Source organism: Abramis brama (assembly GCF_963993115.1).
Source record: "Abramis brama genome assembly, chromosome: 12".
NCBI classification, from domain to species: domain Eukaryota; kingdom Metazoa; phylum Chordata; class Actinopteri; order Cypriniformes; family Leuciscidae; genus Abramis; species Abramis brama.
Window position 1 is genome coordinate 30,046,253 of NC_139974.1, and position 21,958 is coordinate 30,068,210.

The 21,958-nt window shown below is 37.0% G+C and overlaps 2 protein-coding genes across 2 annotated transcripts; one reads left to right on the plus strand and one right to left on the minus strand.

Moving 5' to 3' along the window:
- Positions 1–138: 138 nt before the first annotated feature.
- On the minus strand, positions 139–5,883 carry srfbp1 (serum response factor binding protein 1). Its single transcript, XM_084131273.1, has 3 exons — positions 5,756–5,883; positions 3,595–4,256; positions 139–2,327 (listed from the first exon to the last, which is right to left on the minus strand). The coding sequence occupies exons 2-3, from the start codon at positions 4,234–4,236 to the stop codon at positions 561–563; spliced, it is 2,409 nt and encodes an 802-aa protein (XP_083987399.1). The 5' UTR covers positions 4,237–4,256; positions 5,756–5,883; the 3' UTR covers positions 139–560.
- Positions 5,884–5,975: 92 nt separating this feature from the next.
- On the plus strand, positions 5,976–20,708 carry maco1a (macoilin 1a). The gene is made up of 11 exons (XM_084131274.1): positions 5,976–6,110; positions 7,513–7,654; positions 7,812–7,938; positions 9,452–9,575; positions 11,061–11,239; positions 13,840–14,332; positions 14,422–14,580; positions 15,834–16,016; positions 16,182–16,302; positions 18,740–18,914; positions 19,007–20,708. Exons 1-11 carry the CDS (start codon positions 6,031–6,033, stop codon positions 19,207–19,209), a joined length of 1,986 nt encoding a protein of 661 aa, XP_083987400.1. The 5' UTR covers positions 5,976–6,030; the 3' UTR covers positions 19,210–20,708.
- The last annotated feature ends 1,250 nt before the right edge of the window (positions 20,709–21,958 follow it).

The window sequence follows — 21,958 nt, forward strand, 5'->3', positions numbered from 1 at the left end:
AAAACTGAAATAGAAAGAGAAAAGTGACAAAACCACAACAAAATTACTAAAACTTTAAAATTTAAATTGAACATTAACGGTGTAAATACCAATTCAAAAGAATAATAAATACTATAAAAGTATATTAATGATACTAGATAACACTGAGAGGGACTTTATTTCAAGAATTGTATAATATGGGTTCTGTGTACAGTACAATCTGTGTGTAGTTTAAGAAAACTAGCCTTACAGAAAGATGTATTGCAACTTCTGAAATACAACAGGCAAAAGTGATCAAATTGGCCATATTATAAGGTTAACAATTTTGTGGTATTAATATACAATACCAATGGGGACTTGGAAATCTTCAAGTGTGCAATTGAAGAAAAAAATAACTTTTACACAGTTTTATCTATGAAATAAATGGGATACATCACAGGAAATTCACACTGGCTTTTAACAGCACTTCATTGTAAAGAAACAAAGAACAATTGTGTTTTATCTGTGTTTTAATACAAATTCTCACTAAATATATTATAATCAAAACATGAAAGCATTAAATGAACTTTAGCAGACATTTCTTAATCATCGTCATCAAATCGGATCTTTTTCCCTTGGAATGCTGTGATTTGTGCCTGCTGTTCTTTTCTTTTCCTGCTAGCCTCCCATGAGGGATGAAGGGACTGCTGGGGTGGATTTGACATGTTTCCAGGTGGACCTCTGGGATTCTGGTTCTGATACTGCTCGAACTGTGACCTTCCCCTCCCTGCCCCTGACGGTCCCGCTTGCCTTTGTCCAGGATCTTTAAAAGTCTGTCTGTTAGGTTTGAAAGGAACCATCCTCCTGTCAGCGCCATGGTCTTGGCCTTTATATTGAGATGTTTTCATCCTACTCTCAAGACCTTTCCTCTGATTCTGGAATCGAGGAGGTATTGACCTGTCATTGTGAGACGGAGACCCATACTTTGCTTTCTGAGAGGAGACGGTGGATTTGGATAAAGATGAGCAAAACACAGACTTTAATTTGTCGAGGTTTGTCTCGTGAGGTCTGCTGGTGGCCTCCTTGTCAGGTTTTTGAAGCTCACTCTTTTTCTCCTCGACTTTACCTTGGTTACTTTTCCGTTTCTTGAATTTGCTCACTTTGCCCAGGAAGAAGTCGTCATCTTCACTGTCTTCAGACTGAGATGATTGCTTAAGGAAACGTTCTTCTGTGCTGTCATCGAAATATTCCTTCTCTTCCTCCTCCTCATCATCATCTGATAAATCACTCTCTTCATCTGCCTCAAGCCTCTTGGTCTCAGGTAGGTCTTGTTTCTTTTGTGACATTAAGATGATCTCCATTTCTTTGTCTGCTTTACTAACGTTCTTCGGTGGCGTAGACTTTGTACTGCTTACAGTTGAAGTCTTTTCAGGAGAACTTTGGACATTTGGAGCCATGGCCTCTGCATTCTGTGATTTAACTTCAACCCCTCTGGAGTTTTCTGAAGGTGTTGTGATGATCTTGGATGGTGGTAATTCAAAAGCACCAGGGTCTTTACTCTCGGTTGGCTCTACAACACCAGACTTATGGATCTCAGTGGAAAGACTCTTACATTTTTCCTCTACTGCTTTACTAACATTCTTCGGTGGCGTAGACTTTGTACTGCTTACAGTTGAAGTCTTTTCAGGAGAACTTTGGACATTTGGAGCAATGGCCTCTGCATTCTGTGATGTAACTTCGACCCCTATGGAGTTTTCTGAAGATGTTGTGATGATCTTGGATGGTGGTAATTCAAAAGCATCAGGGTCTTTACTCTCGGTTGGCTCTACAACACCAGACTTATTGAACTCAGTGGAAAAACTCTTTGATTTTTCCTCTACTACGTCACCATCCTCCTTGATGTCATCGTTGTCGTCATCCTCTGGTTCCTTATCTTCATTTTTGGACTGCAGCAAGTTCCGTCTGTCAGTGTTTCTCTGCTCAGCTTTCGCAGCCTTAGCTCTTTCTTCTTCGATGGCTTCTTTGACCTTCTGGAGCTTGTTGACGAAGCGGGAATGTGTGATGATACGTGCGATGGCTCTGTCCAGTGGGCTTGCCTGAGGGTCCTGCAAAATCTTCTCAAGCTCAGCGTTCTCCTGAAGTGCCATCATGGTCACCTGATCTGGTTTAAGACTCCTTAAAGCCTGGATTTCTTTCAGGATTCCAGCTGCTCTCTCTTGGCTTTCCTTCTCCTCAGTTTCCTGATCCTTTTTCTTCTTCAGAGCAGCAACTTGCTCTGCCATTTTACTGATGATCAGCACCCTCGTCCTCTTGACTTCCTTCCTCATCCTGATCACCTCCATTGGGACGGCCACTGTTTCAGATGAGTCCTGTAAGAGGCATTTTATTTTCAGAATAATCTTCATGTAAAGAGTTCTTTAGAGTAATGATGTTTACTCCCAAGAGTATAAATCTTGAGTAAAAGCATGACGTTCAAAGGAATAGTTTATCTAAAAAGGAATGTTCTGTCATTGTTTACTCATTTTCGTTCCAAACTTTTAAGCTATTGTTTTTCAGTGGAATACAAAATTGTATTTCTGAAGTATATACATCAGTTTTGGGGTCACGATTCTTTACAATTTCAGTACAGTAGGGAGAATCTGTTTTGAAATTATTTATTTTATAAAGTAGCTGCAAAAAATTCTTATTGTAAAGGTACACAGTGCATAATACAACAAGAATTTTAAGAAGCAAGAAATAAAGTCTCTTATGCTCACCAAGGCTGCATTAACATTTCAAATGACGGTTTTCCATTAGAATGTATTTTAGTTTTTAGCATCATTATTCCAGTCTTCAGTTTCACACAATCCTTTAGAAATCATTCTAATATGATGATTTGCTGTTCAAGAAACATTTCTTATTATAATCAATGTTGAAATCAGTTGTGCTGCTTAATATGTTTGTGGAAACCATGATACATTTTTTTCAGGACTTATTTGATGAATAGAAAGTTCAAAAGAACTGCATTTGAAATAGAAATCTTTTGTAACATTATACAAGTCCTTTAATGCATCCTTGCTGAATAAAAGTATTAATTTCTTTCTTTTTTTAAAATCTTACTGACCCCAAACTTTTGAACCACAGTGTTTCTGGACTAAACCATTCTTAACTAGAAAAGTAAATCTGAATCATTATTTTTAAAGTTTCAATACTTGTTTTAATATCAAATCCCAGGTTTTTCCAAAAATCTTAAATTTCCTGTTTTATTATAAATAAGCAAAAATCAATTTTCAGGTTTACTTTACAATTTCAAACTTTCCGATTATTTTCTGACTTTGGGAATGTGGACATGGAAACTGACCATGGAAACACAAAAGAAGATATTTTGAAGAATGTCTGTAACCCAACAGTTAATAGACCCCATTGACATTGATAGTATTATGGAAGTCAATGGGGTCCACCAACTGTTTGGTTACCGACATTCTCCAAAATATCTTCTTTTGTGTTCAGCAGAAGAAAGAAATTCATACAGGTTTGGAACAACTTGAGGGTGATGACAGAATTTTAATATTTAAGTAACCTGTAGCTTTTTTTATAGCTTGACCAATTATTTTACCTGTACTCAACCTAATCTAAAATAATTTCATAAACACTAACCTCAACTGTTAATGTTTCTTCATTCTGGCACAGATTGGTCTGTTCTTTTAATGTCTCCAGACTCGTCTTCTGGCTCTCCTGTGAGGAACCATCAATCCCCTCTTGCTGTTCATCTGTGTTTTTTTCACCCTCCTCCTCTGTCAGTTTCTCATCATCATCGTTTGATTTCTCTGAACCATCATCATCATCATCCGCTTGTGGCTGATATTGCGACGTGACACTCTCTGCATGGTCTTTTCCGTGTTTTTCTGCTTTTCTTGCATTTATTCTCTCATCTTTGAAAGCTTTGATGGCTGCTTTTATGCTCTGGATTCTCTTGCTGAACTGTGGATGTGTGGCGATGCGGGCGGTGGCCCGCTCGGATAGGCTGGCCTCTTTATTCCGGCACACTTTTTCAAAGCTGATGTCCTTCTGTAAGGCGGCCTTGGTGACGCTGTCGGGCACAACAACTTTCAGCTCATGGATCTCCTCCCGAAGCCTCACCGCTCGCCTGCGGAACTTCTCCAGGTCTGCCTCATTTCCTTTCTTCTTCTCCAGGGCTGAGATCTGACGGGCGAGTTTCCGGATGAGGAGCACCTTCACCCTTTTAACCTCCGGCCTCATCTTGACCACCTCATTGCTGAGGTTCAGTACCGCTGGCATCTTTATGTACTTTCTGAAAGCTGGAATGAGAAAAGCAACAGGTGGTGTAAGCATGCTAATGAAATGTGATTTTTGTTTTTGGTTATGTTTTGATATGTTTTCACATCATGAAGTTATGTGATCTCAACATTTCAATTTTAGTCTAGGGTCGTTACTTGCTCACAGACACAAGGTCTTGGTGCACAGAAATACTACACAGTACCGGTCAAAAGTATGGAAACATTACTATTTTAAATGTTTTTGAATTAAGTCTTATGCTCATCAAGCCTGCATTTATTTGATCAAAAATACAGAAAAAAACTAACATTGTGAAATTTTATTACAATTTAAAATAATGGTTTTCTATTTTAATAAACTTTAAAATATAATTTATTTCTGTAAAGCAAAGCTGAATTTTCAACAGCCATTACACCAGTATTCAGTGTCACATGATCTTTCAGAAATCATTCTAATATTTTTTTGGAACCTGTGATACCCCCTTCATGATTCATTGATGAATAAAACATTTAAAAAGAACAGCACTTTTTATCAATTTAACACATCCTTGCTGAATAAAAGTATTCATTTCTTTAAAAAAAAAAAAAAGAAAGACACAAAAATATTACTGACCCCAAACTTTTGAACGGTAGTGTATTTTTACAAAAGATTTCGATTTTAAATAAATGCTGTCCTTTTAAACTTTTTATTCTTCAAATAATCTTGAAAAAAGTATCACAGGTTATAAAAAATATAGGCTGCAAAACTCTTTCAACATTGATAATAAATCAGCATATTATAATGATTTCTAAAGGATCATGTGACACTGAAGACTGGAGTAATGGCTGATGAAAATTCAGCTTTGCATCACATAAATTAATTATAATTTAAAGTATATTAAAATAGAAAACCATTATTTTAAATTGTAATAAAATTTCACAATGTTACTGTTTTTTTTTATCAAATAAATGCAGGCTTGATGAGCATAAGATACTTCTTTCAAAAACAGTAATACTTGTTACAGTATGTACTAGCAATTTACAAAAAGTCTTTGTGTGTTAAAAGAAAATAATGCTGAGTACATAATTAAATCAAAACAAAATAATCACTTAAATTATTTAACATCACAACAACACAGCAGTTAAAAATAACATGGCAAAGTAAAGCAAAGGTATGTGTGCGTATGTTATGTTGTAATAACTGTACAACATTATTCAACGCAAATACAATGTTGACATGATCAGATTCGTGAAACCAACACAACTCTGCGAGTGATTACACGCTAAACAATCAACCAATCTTAATAAACATAGACAAAACTTCGCCATCACTTCTAATTCCAAAACTTTTATTCAAATAATTATTTATTCTCGCGACATGTCCCAGCAAATTCTTGTTTCAAGCATGGCTGAAGGCATGTGTTGGAGTGATCGAAATGTGCTCTACTTATATACACAAGCTTTACATAATATGCCACCAATTTTACTGGAGTATTATCATGCAAACCTTCACATCCACAGTTTATGTCAATATTAACACTTACCTCTACAAAATAACAATGAAAATCAAGCAGAAGAGTTGACTGCTCAGGACGCCGCCATCTTGACATGCGAACGTAGCGCACGACGTCGTTACGTCACGAGGCTTCCAGAATAAAAATGGGAGGGCCTCACGCAGAGTGTTTTTATTTATTTCTTTTTGTCTGAAAGAAGGATAACACTGACATCCTCGCATTGGCGTAGCGATGCGCATCAGTATTAGGACGCTCCCGTAGTTTCCCTCGAGTGTTTGAAGTTACAGGAATCTAAAGGGTGGAGAATGAAGCGGCGCAATGCGGACTGCAGCAAACTCCGTCGCCCGTTGAAACGGAACCGAATCACCGAGGGTATTCACAGCAGGTACGGACAGGGAACCGCACGGCCACTCGACCGCACCGTAATGGCGTCTCTGAACTGAGCTTGGCTGTATGTGAGCTGTCACAGTCAGATACAGATCACAGTTCAGCAGTTCAAGACCAGGATACCTCTGACTCCTCTCAGTAAAGCATAATATGTGTGGATGCTGGCTTTTGTGTATCATCCATGGGCTTCAGTCGTGCATCATTTGAAATAATAAGCATTACATTTAGTCCTGGCCATGTTATGAATGTTCTTCAGGTTGTGCAGTTGTCTTTAATAGCCATCATCACTATGTCTTGCTGGAAGATCCAGTTTGTTTTGGATCATGGTAGCTGGTGATTTTTGGCTGGTCATTGGCAGGTCAGCCAGTTACTCTTAAAAATAAAGGTTATTTATTGGAACTGATGGTTACATGAAGAACCTTTAACACCCATGGAACCTTTTTGTTGCACATATATATATTGTTCAAATGGTCTTCACATGTAAAATATTTTTTTACTTTTAAGAACTGAAAAGTTATTTGGAGAACAGAAATCTTTCCTTTATGGCGTCACTTTGAAACCCCCCTTTTGGAATCTTTATTTTTTAAGAATGTGCCATGTTAAAAAAAACACACAAAAAACAGCTTGATCAACATTATTGTTGCTGGTCCAAGATAGTCTACCAGAAACCAACTAAGCTGCTAAATGTTTATGCCACATTATTGTAAAGTTTTTGACAACTACGCTCTTTTATATATATTAAAAAGGTGAATGTTATGAAGGAATCCTAATACAAACTGATTGTTGACTGTTTTCCTTCTAGGAAGTGTAGATTAAACCCTGTGTGCAACTTGATCCTGCAAGTTTTGGTTTGTTCATTTTCCACATGACACTGTGTTGTCTGAAACTTTATATCTGCTGTCCATCTGAAATGAGTTTATATAAACATACACTACCAAGATATACTCTGCCAAGACCTCATTTTGGCTGTGTATATTTGAATAGTTTTAACATGCGGGATTCCCACAGTTCGGAAAAAACCTGCAAATGACTGGAAAAGGTCATGTAATGTGTAGAAAGTCATGGAAATGTCTATAGTGAATGTAAATTTCTGTGGTTATGATCTGCATGGATACTCGCATAAGTCTTTTTTTTTTGCACACAAATAAGTATATTATTTAAATACAATGTAATTATACACACACACATATATATTCTTCTTCTTAATATTTTTTTACTATTGATATCAAACAAATAAATCCTCCCTAGCACTGAATTTATAAACGCTTATAAAGTAATCATGGATTCTGGATAAGTAATTGAAATTCATTTATGGAAAGGGTTTGCCTAAGACATGGACTTTGATATGTTTTTTTTTATGTTTTTTTTATTATTCTTATGAATTTCTCTTGATCTGGCAGTACCTTTCTGTACCTGAAGTTCCTGGTCGTTTGGGCGCTGGTTCTGCTGGCTGATTTCGTGCTGGAGTTCAGGTTCGAGTATCTGTGGCCTTTCTGGCTCTTCATCAGGAGTGTTTATGATTCCTTTAGATATCAGGGATTGGTGAGTATTTGAATTCCCAGCGTTGTGTAACTGAGCAACTAGCCTAATGGCTCACTGTCTTCTTGGTCCTTTGTAAACCAGTCTTGATGTCTTTGAGTGACATGTTCTACACTGGTTAAATCAGTTATCTCTACCCTTTTCTTCTCTTATCCCACAGGCGTTCTCTGTGTTCTTTGTGTGTGTCGCATTCACATCAGACATCATCTGCCTCCTGTTCATCCCCAAGCAATGGCTGTTCTTCGCTGCCAGCACGTATGTCTGGGTACAGTATGTGTGGCATACAGGTGAGTCAACATTGCTCAAGCCCCGTCAGACTTTCCATGAGTATCTTTTTAGGAGTGAGGGCACTGACACATTAGAGCTGATTGAATGTTAGAGAATGCTGGGAATCTATTGATTGGATGGTGATGGTGCGTGGCAAGTGTTTGCGAAAGTGATGCTCCATCATGCAACTGAAAGTTGCAAGCTTTGCCATTGGCATCCATTGACTAATACAAACTGCAAACATGTGGATCCAGTTGTGCTTCCAGAAACCCAATAATTCCACATTCCTGTCTGATATACTCCATCAGAGGTTTTGCTAGCGTGTAATTGCCCAAAAGCCTTTGTCACTTATTATTCAGTGGCATAATTCAGGATCATTCTGCTAAATGTTACACAACTATTCACTTCCCTGGCAGTTACTAGAGAGGGAGATGTTGAAAGGGCCTTTCTTATGCAAACAATGCCATTTAGAACTCTCTGGACTGTCATTCATCTTGAATATGTTTGATGATTGCATAAAAGAAAACTGAGCAAGTGGCCTTTTTTTTTCTCTAAAAAGTTTGGTGTTGGTACGATTTGTTTTGTTTGTTGAAAAAAGTCTCTTAATGCTCATCAAGGCTGCATTTATTTGATCTAAAATACAGTAAAACTGTAATATTGTAAAATATCTACTATTGTACAGTTTAAAATAGTAGCTTAATAATAATTGTAATATATTTTACAATGTAATGTATTCCTGTGATGGCAAAGCTGAATTTTCAGCATCATTACTCCAGTCTTCAGTGCCACATGATCCTTCAGAAATCATTCTAATATGCTGCTCAAGAAACATTTATTATTATTATTATTAGTAGTAGTAGTATTAATATTGAACCATGATACTTTTTTTTCAGGATACTTTGATGAATAGAAAGTTCCAAAGAACAGCATTTATTAGAAATAGAAGTCTTTTATAACCTTATATATGTCTTTATTATCACTTTTAATTCATTTAATGCATCCTTGCTGAATATATGCTTCCATGTAGAGATTTACCTTGCTCTTGAATTTAAACTCTGAGTTTAAACAGCAGAGATCTTTTATTGATTTTTGAGTGCTCCTGTCATTATATGTCCTTTTCTTGGGTCGATTCAGTGATACCTCAGGAGAGAGGAGGAAAAGAATTGCTGACACTGAGTGATTGTTCCTTGAAAACCGTTTCAATATGCCTTGAGCTGTGACTGTGATTGCTCCTGCTGACACACGATTTGCGGCGTGTTTCAACAAGAGAGGGTGCTTTCAGCAAGCTGGGGTTTTGTTTGCAGCCTTGAGTTTGTTTTGTGAAACCTGTGACGTTATTGATCTGCCACACAATCAGTTGCCTTTTATTTAACCTCACTGATGACCCTAAAGGTCACTAATGGGCTAGAAGTCATATTTTGAATAATTATGCATTCCTATATATGCCGAAAGAATGTCATAACTATTAACGGCAAGCTAGAGATCAATTGTCAACTGTTATATACATAGTCTTTCTATTTTCTTCCTTTACAGAGCGAGGTGTTTGTCTGCCCACTGTCTCTCTCTGGATTCTTTTCGTCTACATCGAAGCAGCCATCCGATTCAAGGATTTGAAACATTTTCATGTAGACCTTTGCCGTCCATTTGCAGCTCACTGGTAAGATTTGTTTGATGCATTCTTGCCCTCATGTAGTTCCCAACCAATATGACTTACTTTCAGAAAGGAGAAATTATGAAGTATATTCATGCTGCTCTTTCCAGTAAAACAAACACAAAACAGCATGAACTTTCTTCACAACATATGTTTTTAATTAAGTCATGAAGGTTTGTATAATTTCAAAGGTGTCCTATTATGCTTTTTTTTACATTTTCAACTTTCTTTAGTGTGTAGTGTTGCCGTTTGAGCATGAAAAAGGTCTGTAAAGTTAAAATGCACATTCAAAGTAAGCACTTTTTTAGACCTAAAATTATTCTAAAAGATTAATGGTCTGGCGTTGACTAATGAAAATCGCCCAGCTCGAGGGGCGGCACCAAGCATGCATTTGAAAATCTCACTGCACACAATTGGATAACACTATGACCAATCACAACAATAAACCCCATATACTTAGCTACCAGCTAACTGGTAGATTATACACTTACCGTATCCGGTTGGCAAAACAGCAAAAACGTCCTTCTTGCAAAGGAACGATTCGAGTGGCGTCTTCTGTTCCTGTTTTAGATAAAAAGCCAAGTCTAACTCAGTGGCCAAAGCCGTTTCAAACAACTGGTATTCATCCATAGCAATCTTGCAATGTTTACTAATGACTTCGACGTCACAGTGCTGTCGTCATTTGTTTAGCTCACCTCTGGTCCGCCTATATCAGATAACCCGATGTGATTGGTGCAGCTCAGATCGAGGGGCATATTTAATGAGCATCATTACTCAACACCAGAGTAACTCGCTGAGCAAATTCAACTTGTGCTCTCGCGAGAACTCTGGATTACCAGGGTAGCACTTTTTTGGAGTTTCCTGAAATTCCTCGATTGTAGTCTTGAGTGTTCTTCCAGGAATGTACACATCACAATATTCCTCATTTAAGTAATTCCCGCTCAAGGCATATGCAAAAAAAGGGGGCGAAGCCTGGTCGAGTTGCGTTAGGAGTGTGTTGAAACTCACTGTTATGATATGGCGTGACATTATCAAACGCGATCAAAGTGGTTGACCAATCACAACACACTGGTCCAGCCAATCAGAGCACACTGCTCTTTTCGGAAGGAGGGGCTTCATTGAGATCAGAACTAAACCGTGTTACAGACAGACTGGGAAGAGAGGTGCTGCAATGTAAAATATGTGAAAAATGACTTTGAAAAAGAGCATAAGAGGTCCTCTTTAAAGGTTTATGAAATCTCACACCACATAAAATTTTATTTTATTTTTTATTATTTTTATTATTCAACATGTAGTAAATAGCTGATGTAACTGTACTACTAATAGCGCAGCAGTCAGTTTTGTATTTGTAAACACACTGATGGCGTCTCCATGGCAGCACATGGGAGTGTTGCCACTGTTTGAAGGTGTCTGATGTTGAGTCATCACTAGTTGTACCAATCCTTTTTTTCTGTATTCTGCAACATGTTGTTTCTAACCCTTTTGTTACAGCATTGGCTATCCGGTGGTGACGCTGGGCTTCGGCTTCAAGAGTTACGTGAGCTATAAGATGCGTCTGCGGAAGCAAAAGGAGGTGCAGAAGGAAAATGAGTTCTACATGCAGCTCCTACAGCAGGCCCTGCCCCCAGAACAACAGATGCTTCAGAGACAGGAACGAGAGACAGAGGAGGGTAAGATTACCAGTTGGCTATTATGATAATACAATATTAACTGACACAAAGACAAAAAATGGGTTGGTCAAAAAGCATCAAGGCATTGACTTCACAACCATGATCTCATTACCATTTGATTTGATGACCGTTCTCATTCAAAAGTTCGAGGTCAGTTAGAATTTTTTTATTTTTTTTAAAGGAGTCATGAATTCAGAAACAAGTGTTCCTTGGTCTTTTGACACATAAAGGCCCTGATATACTCATGGCGAAGTTCTTTTTTCATTCTTCGTTTAAGGGTAAGACGAAGTTTGAAATGCATGACTAGCGATATACTGTATCGAACAGTATGCCGCCCAAACTGCTGAAAACAGTGTTTAGATGAATATGTAAATATGTGCTGCACGCTTTCCTCTCAATAACAAAATAAACATGTAACAAAATTGAGAAAACAGCAAGGATTTTTAATAAAGCATAAGAAAAGCATCTGATCATAGCACTGTGGATATGTTTGCACGAGCTCTGCAATTCGGCACTCTAGTAAAGTCATGTCACTTTATTTATATAGACCTTATGTAGCCCCGCCCCTTTTCAGCGCTGCGCTCATTGTCTTTTGACTTCCGGTCTCTATTTTCACAGCGATTTTGCGTGTTTATGAATGAACGGCTCGTTTTAAAAACTTCCCGGTCAACTGACATTTGTTAAGTCATCTGCTTTAAACATTACAGTCCTCATGATAACTTTCGTTAACTTTACGTTAAGTAAATCCACTTCAAAAGCTAATTACTCCTGGACAGCAATGCCATAGAAATATACAGAGCGACCGCAAAAACGGAAGTTAAAAGACAATATTCTAAAGATGGCGGCGCCCTTGTTTCTCTGGCGCATAAGGTCTATAGCACTTTATAAAACAGATTGCTTAAAATCAAGCAGCTTTTGTAAAATATGTATTAAACATGGAAAACAGTGTCAGTGTCTTGTTTCATCAGAAATACAACTTCATTTTCTACTGTAAAGCAGCACTCCAATGTGTTTGTTTTCACCATTTATATTATAGTGCAGCAGTCAAACTGTGAATAGTTGTGATCTGCTGTTCTTTCCTGTGCTTCGACGTGTATTTGCTTAATGCAGCGGATTCGCGGATATGAATGAAAGCACTTAGAGAACGCTGCTTTTGTTATTGTTTTGATCTAAGCCATTTGTTGTTATCCTGAATCTTCTGTTTTGTCATCAGTAAGACATTACTACACTTTTCATTTTATTTTTATTTCGTATTTTAAACACGACACTGCAAATGACAATGTATACGTTTTTCACTTTCGAAAAGGATATACAATGAATAACCTGTAAGAATGACAAACGATACATTCATTCATAATTAGTTTACATGAAACACTGTAAATTATCCTGTCAACAATAACTGTGGTAACTCTTAAACTTTATTTTCCACAACCAAGACTCATAAAATATATGTAATGCACATATATATTGCACATTAACTATGTAACAAGATATTTTTCAACATCGGAAGTTTTCAAAACAATTCCACGTCTGTAATGGCAGGGACATTGAAATTTATTTTAATATGAAAAACTGTTACCTAATCATAGCAGTGGGTGTTTACTTCCAAGTCTTGAATGCGGGCAGCCTATCAAAACAGAGTGTTGGAAAGAGAGGGTCAAAAATAACTTTATATATATATATATATATATATATATATATATATATATAAGAAAATGATTGTGAATTGGACCTTAGAGAATTCTATAAAATTAAAATGCAGTTTGTGACCCCTTTAAAAGGAATGTATACTTTTATTCAGCAAGGATGTCTGAATTATTGATCAATTGATTTATATAATGTAACAAAAGATTTATACTTTAAATAAATGCTCTATTAAACTTTCTGTTTATCAAAGAATCCTGAAAAAAATATCACGGGTTCCACAAAAATAGCAGCATAACTGGTTTCAACACTGATTATTACGTATTATTTTAATATATTCAAATAGAAAACAGTTATTTTGAATTGTAATAATATTTCACAATATTACACATTTTTGATCAAATAAATTCAGTCTTGGGGAGCATATGAGACTTCTTAATGACCCAAAACTTTTGAACAATAGTGTGTTTTTGTATTTAATATATATATATACTATTTAATACTTTTTAACTATTATATGAAACAGTACAATAAACTTTAAATGTTTAATATTTGTTTTACTACTTTGTCACGTGACCTTTGTTGCAAGTTGAAACCAGTTATCGTAAAAATGATTATTTTGTATTTTTATTACACAATGTTTGTAATGTTTGGTAACTATCAAAAATATGTTCAAAGTCCTAGTTGATATCACGCTGGGAATGAAAGGGTCAAGTTTAGTGTACTCCACGCTGTGTGCTTTGGATGTATACCACTCATTTTGCCTAATGTTCCATGCTTGCAGATTTTCATATTGCACTCATTATACATAGTGCAAAAATAAAATGTCATATGATAGTACTAAAGAAACTATTCATTTGCATGATGCTTTCCAATTTGTATTTTTCATTTGAAATCATAGCAGTCAGACAGCATTGCCTTGTAACCTTAAAATCTCTCTTTAATTCATTTGGCAGCCACTTCAAAAGGCATGTCTGAAGCAGACTCTGTGTTAGTGGCTCAGAACGGCACTGCTAATACCAAGAAACTGCCCATCTCTCTACCTGAACTGGAGTACAAGGAGAAGGGGAAAGACAAAAAACAGCAGCAGCACAGCATAGGAATAAACAACAACATCTTACAGACTGTGGATGCTAAATTACAGGACATTGAGTATATGGAGAACCACCTAAACACTAAGAGACTCAACAATGAGCTCGGCGGCAGCGCAGAGAACCTGTTCCTAAAAGAGGAGGTAGGCGGTGGAGGAGGAGGCTCTGCCCCCTCTAAACATTACAAAAACTCCTCCCCCCGTAGCCACAACTCCACCAATGGCAGCGTACCATCCTCCTCATCCGGTAGGAGTGAAAAGAAACAGAAGTGTGCAGGGAAGAACCTTGCACCTCACAGAGATCTGATGGAGAACTGTATACCTAACAACCAGCTGAGTAAGCCAGATGCATTAGTGCGGTAAGACTCCTCATGCAGCAACTACTGTGGTCCGGTTGAGCCATTGGAGTGTGTTTGTTCTGTTTATTCACTTTTTATCTGTTTTTCAGGCTTGAGCAGGACATAAAGAAGTTGAAGGCTGACCTGCAGGCGAGCAGACAGGTGGAGCAAGACCTGCGCAGTCAGATCAGCTCTCTGAGCAGTGCCGAGAGAAGCATGCGCTCTGAGCTGGGGCAGCTCCGCCAGGAAAACGAGTTACTGCAAAACAAGTAAGAAATCAGCAACATTAGTTACTAATATATGCCAATACCAATTTTAAACTGGGGGACTCTAAGACCCTGTCTCAAATGGTACCCTAAACACTTGCGGTCTTCCTATGAGTCTGCAAGTTTGCTGCGTAACGCTGCTTTGACTGTCAGGTGGAAGTCAGTGCAGGCTCAGCAAAAGTGCCCATCGAGGGTGCATATCGACCGCAAAGCTCGCTAGCACACTTCTGAAACCTAAAATAACAAATGGGTCTAGACCGTAAGTACATATGAAGTGTACCATTTGGGACAGGGCCAAACTTTGATTACCTGGACCACTAGTCTATGGTCTGTTTTTCACTGAGGATGAATAGTGTCAATTAAAGTCACCATTAAATCAAAATGGTCAATCACAACAAACCACAACGATCCAATCAATTCCCGATAGACAAAATCAAGTTTCACTCAGATATACAGTACAATATGGAAGAAAAGATTATCGCAACTTCTGAAAGCCGACTGTAAATGTGTAAGATTAAAAATTCATCATTGAAATCACAAATCGTTGTGAGGGGTCAGTCCTTATCAGCGCTGACAAGTGTAACAGGTTGCAGGTAGGGACAATAATTTACACCTGCATAAAGATCATTAGACAATTGACTGTCAGTGTAGAAAATAATAAAAGATAGTTTCCGTTAATCAAAACAAAGCTGAAATATATAAATATTAGATAAAAACTTAAAAATAAAACTAGTGAAAATAGAATTTTCATGAATTATTTCATTTCAACTGATGAAAACTAAAACTGAAATAAATATAAAGCTAAATAGAATTATTTAAAAAAAAAAAAGCTTTAAAAAAATCACAAAAGCACAATACAATACATTCCTAGAACTTCAACCAAAATTAAAATGAAAACTGAAAATATAAAAATAAAATCTCATTCAAAATATTAATAAATTAATATATAATTAATGAATTAGTCATAACTGACCAGTTTTTTTTGACCAATAAATCCCTTCCCATCCCATTTTTTATTTTTTTTAATAATACATTTTATTTGTATAGCTCCTTAAAATCTCAAATTTTAAAAAAAGTTAAAACTTTTAAGAAAAGTGTAATAAAAAAATAATTTAAAAAAACCCAGTTTAAGGCTAATAACTATCTTTTTTTTTTTTTTTGTGGTAACACCTGCATTTGTATCCTTAGATGCACATTTCCATCTCTCTACCTGCAGTTGTTTGTGCCAGTATTGATTATGTGCTTCTCTGTCTTAGGCTTCATAACGCTGTGCAGGCCAAGCAAAAGGACAAGCAAATGATTGTGCAGCTGGAGAAGCGGCTCAAGGCAGAACAGGAAGCGCGAGCCGCAGTGGAAAAGCAGCTTGCAGAAGAGAAGAAAAGAAAGAAGATGGAAGAGGCTACAGCCGCACGTGCTGTTGCTCTGGCAGCTGCCTCCAGGTGAGACATGAATAACTTGCCCATAAATATTGTTCCATCCCCATATACTTTTACTATTTTCTGTGGAAAATACCCTGTAAATGATTATATGGAGCTTTGTGTCCATTTATGTGTCTTTTGTTATGTCTTTGTACTGGTGGGCTTCACTTTCGCTTCCATTCACAGAGGGGAATGCACAGACTCGCTGAGGAGTCGCATACGTGAGCTGGAGTCAGACTGCAAGAAGCTCATGCATGACATGAAGCTAAAGGAGGAACTAATCAGAGAGCTGGAGCTCAAAGCGCAAGTAAGCCAGAACCCCTGCTGACATGGTGCTTTCCCAAGAGCAATATTATATATATATTTTTAAGTTAACGTGTGATTGTCCAAGAAAGTTCTATACATTTAGACCTTGGACCTTTTTACTACTTTTATTGATTTTACTGTAATTATTTTGTATATTTTTTAAGTAAATTATATTTGGTCTGATTTAGGGCTGCACGATTTGGGGAAAATGTCATATTGCGATAATTAAGGTCAATATTATATATAATAATATATAATATAATAAACAAATGGTTTCATGAGTCAACTTGCTTGGTTCTCAAGGAAAATAAATGCACACACAGATTAGTGATAATCTGCCTAAAGAAAAAAGTTCTTTAGTCAAGAGCAGTGAGTGTTTTTCTCTGTTCACTTTGTTCTTTGATTAACTTTAGCGACAGATATAATTAGTGGCTACTGTGTACTGTCCCTTTAAGACCAGCCGCTGCTGTCAGAGACGCGGATCTCACACGCGCCTCATTCTCTCACGAGTCACAACTCTTCACGTTCATCATAACTACTCTTATGTTATGAAGATACTCGACAAAAAGACATTTTGGCATAATTGTGTGTGTTATTGTTCGTTCAAGCTCGAAAGAGAACTGTATTCTGGCATGCTGTCTTGTGCGCGCGCACGATATTAGCGCGAGTCTTTCTGTGTGTCACAGTCAGGACATTCACAGGCAGCGTGTTCATTTTTGTCTTATCGCGCATGAATGGTTTAAAAGCATTTGCATGAATAAGAGCGGGATCATGTAACACTAGCCAAAGGATGCCAAAAATTAACAGATGCTGCGTTAATTGTGTTAACAGCGCTAATTTGTTTATTTAATATAAAATCGCAGCATTTTGCGTCATATAATCACGTAGGCTTGACATCGCGATTGCGATATGATTAATCGTGCAGCACTAGTCTGATTCCTGGGACAAAACATTTGGTCTGATTTGGCCTGATTCCTGGGACAAAACGTTTGGCCTGATTCCTGGGACAAAACGTTTGGCCTGATTCCTGGGACAAAACATTTGGTCTGATTTGGCCTGATTCCTGGGACAAAACGTTTGGCCTGATTCCTGGGACAAAACGTTTGGCCTGATTCCTGGGACAAAACGTTTGGTCTGATTTGGCCTGATTCCTGGGACAAAACATTTGGTATGATTTGGTCTGATACCTGGGACAAAACATTTGGTCTGATTTGGCCTAATTCCTGGGACAAAATGTTTGATCTGATTTGACCTGATTCCTGGGACAAAATGTTTTTATTCCTGGGACAAAACGTTATGATTTTGCCTGATTCCTGGGACAAAACGTTTGGTTTAGGGCTGGGGGAATTAATGGCGATTAATTTGAGATGTTTAACGCGTAAAAAAAAAAACAGGTTTTTTTTTTGCCTCGTTTTAATGATTTCCTGTTGCGGCTGCTATTGAAAAGGCCGAAAATATGCCGTCCCGCCCCTCCGTGTTCGGCGATCAGGTGTGCGTGCGTGCGTGCGTGCGTGTGTGTGGGCGCGCTGTCGTTAACGGGCCAAACGCTCCAATCATGTACCGATCACACACTGGAAAAGCAAAGTCTGCTCAAATAACGTCAAATTTCTCTCTAGTACACTTCTGTTTGCTGAGCTGGTATAGTCATGCTGGGCAACAATGGTAAAATTACCTGCTCTGATCACATGCTCTGGTAATAATAGCTTTGTAGGACTATATTTTATTTTGATAATTAGTAAAAAAAATGTTTAAAAAAATCTGTTAAATTGATTATGTTGATTAATTATTGAAAAAGAATAATATATTGATATATTGATGTTTAATATTATTTTAATATAGGGCTATTTTCTGTTCCTTTTTTTTTTTCCTGTGTTTAATTTAATTAGGTGATTCTAAGATTAAATATTGACGATTACAATTAAATGCAATTAATTACAGCAAATTGTGCAATTAATTAGTAAAAAAAAATGTTAATCAATTCCCAGCCCTAGTTTGGTCTGATTTGGCCTGATTCCTGGGACAAAATGCTTTTATTCCTGGGACAAAACGTTATGGTTTGGCCTGATTCCTGGGACAAAATGTTTGATCTGATTTGACCTGATTCCTGGGGCAAAATGTTTTGATTCCTGGGGCAAAACATTATGATTTGTCCTGATTCCTTGGACAAAACGTTTGGTCAGATTTGACCACAAAATGTAAATCCTCTACACAATTGGCTGCAAACTCTTATTCTAATCTGGAAGCAGCGTCATACCATTCAGGTGGGAAAAAATCTCACCCTACAGTTTTTTCTTACAATGTTTCACGCAGCAATTACATCAAATTATGGATGTTAAATAAGTTGTGAATGTTGTTTCATATTGACAATTTCAAATCTTTTCTACAACTAAAAAAAAGTACCTTCATATGCTTCCTCGCCTCTTTGTTTCTCTGTGCAGGAGCTGCGTAAATATAAGGAGAACGAAAAGGACACGGAGGTTCTGATGTCAGCACTGTCGGCCATGCAGGACAAGACCCAGCACTTAGAGAACAGTCTTAGTGCTGAGACCAGAATTAAACTGGATCTCTTCTCAGCACTCGGAGATGCCAAGCGACAGCTAGAGATTGCTCAAGGTCTGCCCTTTTCCTGTCATAATAGAGCTCTATATCTACTATATTTCTGCTTCTGCTCTCACTAACCTATTGTCTTTTTGCCCTGCTCGCAGGTCAGATTTTGCAGAAGGATCAGGAGATAAAAGAGTTAAAGCAGAAGATCGCAGAGGTCATGGCGGTCATGCCCAGCATCACCTACTCTGCAGAGACCAACAACATGACCCCTGTGACCCCACATTACTCCTCCAAGTTCATGGACACCAGTCCTTCCAGCTTGGACCCCAATGCCTCCGTCTACCAGCCGCTCAAGAAGTGAATGTTCACACACATCGTCCACTTTGCTCTTTGATTTGTCTAAAAGTTCAGTATGCAAACCAATGGGATGGGGTAGTATTTTTGTTTGATTTACCCCTCCTCTGTTAGTATGACTTCTTAGTTATAGCTAATGTATGTGGAGGATTAGAGGGGGAAAAAAATGGATGTCACATTAACAAGAACTGCCCTCCTGGTGTTTAAGGTTATTTTTGAAGCTCTTACACCGAAGTTGTTTTCTTGGTAACGGCACTTCAGCCTGTTGTGGTTCTTTTGTCATCCTATATCCGTTTTGTGAGGTCTTAATGAAGACCTTTCATGATTTTATTAGTACCACCTCATCTTTGTGTTGAATCTGAACCGTTTTATGTGCCAGAAATGGTGGCATGACTTCTTTAACTTCCCTGGTGTAAGCGTACATATTTAAGTTCATTGAATGTAAAAAGAAAAGGGAAAAATGTATAAGGCACAAGTATTAGTGATGGAATACATGTCGTGTTCGTTGCAATGGAGTGATTAAGAATGCATTTCAGTTTAATTATGACCATAGTATTGTACATCTGTTTCCTGGGAGGTAAAATTGATTTCATTACAGATGTTGGATCTGAATTAGATATATTTTTTTCAAACTTTTCGTTCCTCCTAATGCTGTTTTCCAAGATGTCAAAGACACGAAAAAAACCCCACGTGTTTAAAAAGGGACTGATCTTCACATTGTATTTGTGGACAAAAATGCTGCATAAATATTTGGGAATGTTGTCGTATTTTGCGGTCAATGCAAGTCCTTTTTTGTTACCGGACAAAATTGAAATAGAATTTAGTTGAAACCAGTTGAAAAACTGAACATATGATGTCTTGTTTGCCAGTTGTTATGTTACACAGTGCCTTGAAATATCTTGTTTAATATATTCTCACACACTTCCCATGCCATGTTCAGCCACTCCTAGAATCCATCTGATTGGTCAGCATACCATATGACCTGTTATTCCCAAGTGTGGCATTCAAATCATCTGCCCTCTTGTTGCCATGTGTTTTGTCAGGGGGGAAAAAACACAGATAACAGCAAGCCCACTTTAATCCACTAGTTATCAGTGTTCCATTATTTCTGCCGTCTCTAATTTGCATTAACATGTTCAATGCATTTTATAATATTTGCTGAATGGTTTGATTTTGGTCAAATGTGCCAATTTTTTTCTCCCCTCCACCATTTAATGTCATTGAAGATAATGCAAACTATACATGCATAATTTTTAGAGCTCTCATTGCAGATACCGTCTAAAATCAGTCCGTTAATGCTTCATTACAAAGTTCTACTTCACATTTCTTCATTGGTTTAAGGATTGTGTCAAGATTCAGGCAGAATATGCCTGTTTGGTTTAGTCCTTGTTTTACAACAGGGGTTTCTTTTTTATTTGTCTACCTTGGGAAAGTATTACTGTGGATTGCATTTGGTGTTTTTATGGTAAACTTTGTGGAGAGTAAAGAACACGCCTTTGTTTCTCATTGTTTGGATTTTTTTAAAGAACCAAGCTAAAGTGCGTGTGTGTAGGGGAGTAAAATACCTTATTACTGTACTTCCTTTGAGGAATTTGCACTTTATTCAAGTGCTATTGAACTTGAATATTTCACAATTACATTTACAAGGGGAAAACATGTTTTACTCCTTTCACTGTCATTTTGCCTTCTAAATACTCCAAAGGTCTTTACTTACTTTTACCCTTCATACACTTTTGCAAATGTAATTTATATTTACAGCAGTAAAATATATCATTTTAATGCTAGATTTAATTGGCTACAAGTTTGGTCGTTCGTCCATGTGAAATAGAACCATAAAAAAGTTTTTTCAATAACTGAAATGAAATAAAATAAAAACCTTAAACGTATTGTTCTTCAGCTAGTTGCCAAGGCAGCATTTCTTATTTTTGTTTATTAAGGTACTAACATTTTTAAATGTAGTCAAATCTATATAGACATTAAAAAACTAACAAAATTACTAAAACTTTTAAATTAATTCAAAGTAGGTTAATAGATTAATTTGAAAATATATATAAAAAATTTAATTTAAAATATGAACAAAATCTACAGCAGTGATTCTCAAACGGGGCCCGAGACCCAATAGAAACCCTCTGGGGACTGCAGGATGACTTAAAATTATTCAAATTAATACTTTATTATTAATCCAACTAATGTTAATAACATTATTAGTAAAAAATAAAATAAAAAAATATTAAAATGCTATATATATATATTCCCCCTCCTAAATAAGTAGGCTATTTGTGTGGTTTTATTTTTATTTATTTTTTCAAGCTTTGTCATAAATACCAGAAATACTGACGGATATATTTTATGAAGGGGCCTTCGAATTGTGTTGGACAGTGGTGGACATTCAAGCAAAAATGCTCAACCACGGAATATTTGACTTAAAATAACGTTTTATTACCATAGTGGAAGAAGATAATAATTGACCGAAGTCTCAATAGAGGACGATTTCTCCTATATCCACACGAGGGCGACAAAGATGAAATCAATAGATCTCTATGTTCGTGTTACTTGTTTTTCATGTCTGTCTTGCTATTCTGCGAGACACCTAAACCTTATGAATGTTGACTTATCATCAAGCATTATAGGGAGGTTTGAAGACATTAAGTCGTATATACGCGGTTCCTTCATAAAAGCCACTGTCTGGTTTTCGGACCCAGCCATTTAAAAAGCACACACCAAAGGCTTCGAACGGATTGTTTAATTCCGTTTCC